The sequence below is a fragment of the Limulus polyphemus genome, unplaced genomic scaffold (genome assembly GCF_000517525.1).
Source record: "Limulus polyphemus unplaced genomic scaffold, Limulus_polyphemus-2.1.2 Scaffold10042, whole genome shotgun sequence".
Taxonomy (NCBI): Eukaryota; Metazoa; Arthropoda; class Merostomata; order Xiphosura; family Limulidae; genus Limulus; species Limulus polyphemus.
In genome coordinates this window covers 13,371-18,243 of record NW_013675652.1, presented here as the reverse complement: position 1 = coordinate 18,243, position 4,873 = coordinate 13,371, and the positions used below count along the sequence as shown (strand labels likewise).

At 36.9% G+C, this 4,873-nt stretch overlaps 1 protein-coding gene across 1 annotated transcript in view; it reads right to left on the bottom strand.

Annotated features, from left to right (window-relative positions):
• Nucleotides 1-310: 310 nt before the first annotated feature.
• LOC106476201 (T-box transcription factor TBX3-like) overlaps nucleotides 311-4,873 on the bottom strand; it is a gene marked incomplete at its 5' end in the record, with an annotated part of 12,384 nt that continues 7,821 nt past the window's right edge. Inside the window, 2 exons of the mRNA XM_013936868.1 lie at nucleotides 311-391; nucleotides 1,002-1,148. Of these exons, the coding sequence (XP_013792322.1) occupies nucleotides 311-391; nucleotides 1,002-1,148 (228 nt within the window). The remainder of the gene's footprint in view (nucleotides 392-1,001; nucleotides 1,149-4,873) is intronic.

Sequence of the window (4,873 nt, the reverse complement as noted above, 5' to 3'; positions counted from 1 at the left end):
AATGGTATCTGAAATACCTAATGCTCGTTAAAGTCTTCTAGTGATATTTCTCTTTATTATTTTGTTATCAATGATGACGCGAAAAAAAAACTACTAGTCGACAAACCGTGAACTCTAGCGAAGATTTTATTAATTAACATCATTTTGTTTAGAGTACAATATGAAGTCAACTAGAGATAATCAAATAAATTATTACTCAAATACGTTAAAATCTGAACAGATTTTTATCTTAATATTTCTTCAGTTGTGAAATAAATTTTTTTGCATAGTTTTGATGGGAAAATAAAAATAACAGATGACGAAAACGAACTCACTTTTTATCTCTCTTTCCAGCACCACTGTCTCGAAACCCTTTAGCAAAGGGATTGTTGTCAATTTTCAGCTGTGTAATCTGAAAACAAAACTTGAGGCTTCAATAATATAAACACAAAACCACGCCGATAATAAGTAGTAATTCAATAATGAAGCTTGGAGAAAAAGCATACTAGTGATATATATATATAAATACAGCGTGACTTTAATACAGAATTAAACACCCTACTTGAGTAATTCATCCCTAACAATCCTCCCCCCCCCCCTTTCCATGTACAGACTGCCCTCAAGGGAAGTGAGTCCCTATCTGCTCAAGCCACTTATCTTAGCTTTTCGTGTCTTTATGGGCCCTTAAGCTTGGAATATCAAAAGAACTGTCACTTCCGACATGGCTGTAAGTAAGACGAGGAGCTGAGCTACGCCTTATTTTAATGTGAATCATGCAACATTGAAAATATGGATACCCAGCGTAATGTGACTAGAATAATGTTATTTGAGTAAAACATTGGACTCTTTCTGTGAACAGTAACGAAACCTATTAGCCCTCTTTATCTTAACTTATCGTATATTATTAAGTCAACTACTCGGTTTTCCTGTTCATGGATCTATACATCACTTAACTGTGAAACCAGTTAACGTGTTTATTCATTCTCAGACTGTCAATAAAACTTTATCTGTGTATCACTGACCTTTTCGTTTTGATAAGCTGTGACAGCAACGAACTCGGTCTCTTTAAAGACGTACGTACGAAACGTACTGTACGGCAGCTTCAGTATGTCACTAGCCCGTACAAGATGAAACCTGGGTTGGTATTTATGCATGGAGTTCAGGATAGTCTGAAAAAAAAGTAACACAGGTATTTATGAACAGCTTTATCCAACTTTGAGATAACTTGACAACCATGCTATTTAATACGGTTCATAACTTGACAACCATACTATTTAATACGGTTCATAACTTGACAACCATACTATTTAATACGGTTCATAACTTGACAACCATACTATCTAATACGGTTCATAACTTGACAACCATACTATTTAATACGGTTCATAACTTGTCAACCATACGATCTAATACGGTTCATAACTTGACAACCATACGATCTAATACGGTTCATTTATTGACTGACAACCATGCTATTTAATATGGTTCATAACTTGACAACCATACTATTTAATACGGTTCATAACTTGACAACCATACTATTTAATACGGTTCATAACTTGACAACCATACTATTTAATACGGTTCATAACTTGACAACCATACTATTTAATACGGTTCAACAACATGAAAAGCTCAAAAAATTGGTCATGATCATTTGATATTTCATAAAGGATCGAGGGAGAAGTAACCACTAACGACAATTGTGATTATATGCAACAACTGACGTTGGTTATAACTGGAGAATTTCGGAGTGCTATAAGCACGTTACAACTCTTTATCAGAAGATCGAGATTTATTCGGTTCAATATTTTTCTCGATTTTGTTTGTTTGTTTGTTGAGTTTCGTGCAAAGCTACTCGAGGGCTATCTGGGCTAGACGTTTGTACTTCTCAAGTGATAGACTAGAGGGAAGGCAAACGGTCAACACCACACAACCGCCAATTTTTTGGACTACTCTTCTACCAACGATTAGTAAGATTGCCCGTTATATTACAACACCCCCCACAGCTGAAAGGACAAGTATGTTCGGTGACGGGATTCGAACTTGCGACCCGCAGATTGCTAGGTCATAGTAGGGTTGATTTTGTCGGTGTTTCTGTGTCATTGTTTTTGGTTTCGTTAGGGTTAACTATAGACTACATAAAGGAGCTCGGTGAGAGAAATCGGCGCTTATTTAGTCACAAGGACAGTCGTCATGAAATATAAGGATGCATTACGTACGAGCCCGGCATAGCCAGGTGGTTAAGGCACCCGACTCGCAATCTGAGGGTCGCGGGTTCGAATCCTTATCACACCAAAGATGATTGCCCTTTCAGCCGTGGGGGCGTTATAATGTGACGGTCAATCCCACTATTCGTTGGTAAAAGAGTAGCCCAAGAGTTGGCGTTGTGTGGTGATGACTAGCTGCCTACCCTCTAGTCTTACGCTGCTAAATTAGGGACGGCTAGCGCAGATAGCCCTCGTGTAGCTTTGCGCGAAATTCAAAACAAACAAACAATTACGTATGTATCTCGTGCACTTCTGTCTTTTTCATTTTGCGACTTCTTTGGATGGCAGCTTGTCTTAATGCCATTAATTCCTATGGACACTTTATATCGCTTTATCGATAATCAGAAAACGTTTCGATCAGCTATCAGAAAACAACACTGAGAAGAAAGACTTATTCGAATATACCAGATCTACATGTCAGCTTCTCCGCAGAACGCTAACCTGGTTCATCCATCATTCTGTTTAGGTTTATCAAAAGCCGACCTTATCTGAATAAGGTTGACGATGTATTGATTATAAGGTTACGGCTATCTGTACTCGAGTCACCAGACGTCGTCTCGTCAGTAAAGATGTCGTGAGCTCACGTGTTTCGTTCACGTCCGAGTTCATTCTTTGTTAACTTTTTCTCATAAAAGTTTGGTTGTTGTTGACCTCAAAACTTCACAATAGGCTATCTGGGCTTTGCCCACCACGGGTATCGAAGCTCGAATTTTAGCGTCAAATCCTGCGGATATTCCGCTGAGCCCCTAGGGCCTTCTGATAAGAACCATATTTACATTGTTCAGGTTGTTAAGAGTAAACGAGCGTCAGTTTCTTCCAATAAAAGAAAAACACGCGCATACTTGGGAAGATATCAGCTCTTCGGATGCTCGAGCTTACAATATTCTGCTTCTCTTGCATATTCAGAATTCAAGCGAGATAACCTAGGTGACGCTAGCGCAACAGATGTCTGCAGTGTAAAAACGTACGCGTGTGGGTACTGTAGTTTTAAACTGCGTTCGAGGGTCTTCTGACTGTGAATAATAAACGTGCAGACACGTCACGATTTTCAAGTTCTCTTCGTCTTATTGATAGATAGACAGATGGGTAAATAGATAGATAGACGAACATGCAGTTAAGAAAAACTTTCCATTCTGGCCCAGTAAGTTATCATTATGGAAATATTTACGCATGCGTACTGACCTTTTTTTACTGATGTACTGAGAAGTAATAAGAGGAAATAAGGTAAAGTTTACTTAATTAAAGTTTACTTAATTGATTTTGTATATTAATATTCAGCGGAATGTTGTTACGCGTTTAGAGTTACGATTAATTTAAACTGGTTTGCATTTTTAAATACTTTGGCTACACAGTACACACGTTAAGCAAAGCCCAGGTGGGCCCTTATCGACATGTATGCCTAATAATGATACTCACTGTACAACTTGGTTGTAAGATAATATTTCTGTGACTTTCCTACAGAGTTTCTTTCCGGCTAAACACGTTCAACGTTTGACGTTTTTTTTTTATTATTATTATTACACCGACTCAGAATGTTTCTTTGATTCATCATTTGAGTTATATTTTACTAGATTGTAAATGGTTTGGATAATGCCTTGTTCAAAAACATTCAAGTATTGTTGTTTTCAGGGCTAACTGCGCTTAGTGCACGATGTGGAATCGAATCACAGGATGTTCGCGTTGTGAGTCCGTAAACTTACCGCTGACCAACCGGGGACAATAAACAACGAAACGAACTCTGAAATATATAACTGTAGAACGATGAGAAACGATGTAAAACAACGCTGCTCTAACTTATATCATAAATTAATGCTGTACATACTTTAAGTTGTACTTAGTTTTTACTTCTAAAATCGTTTGCCAGCAGTAGTTAACTTGTTGATTATATAACCAGTCACGCGCCCAATTATTTTCACATTGGTAAAGTACACGTGTATTAGACGTACATTTTTCTAGTACGTCATTAAGAACGCCAGTTTTGTAGATAACTGTTTTTATTTTATTATTAGCTTGTTTCATACTGCTGATATGACTTCCTTATTTTTTCCTTATATCGCTATTACACATTGGTCCTTAACTATGGCTTTGTTTTTTTCTACAGCTGAAAATATTACCTGTTAGACAGTTCTTCTGCGCACGTGCGTTTATTACACAGCAAGTTACTCGGCAACAATTACACCAAACAACGTTCAGTTTTGTTTTTTTTTTCATTAAATCCCCGAAATGATATTACAACTTACTACACTAACCAATAACAAGTTCACGCCACATGTTACCTTGGGAACGAATAGCAAGACAGGCAGTCTGTATAATATATATATATATAAAGACACAAGGCACAATTTCATTTGTATAATTAGGAACGTTTTCGGTATTAATAAGATATTAAACATAACATGCTACGTATTGCATTAAATTACTCAAACGCATAAAACTCACAATGGTAGGCCTAACAAAGTATGATAAAACTCACAATGGTAGGCCTAACAAAGTATGATATATATATGTCATTAAATTACTCAAACACATAAAACTCACAATGGTAGACCTAACAAAGTATGATAAAACTCACAATGGTAGGCCTAACAAAGTATGATATATATATGTCATTAAATTACTCAAAC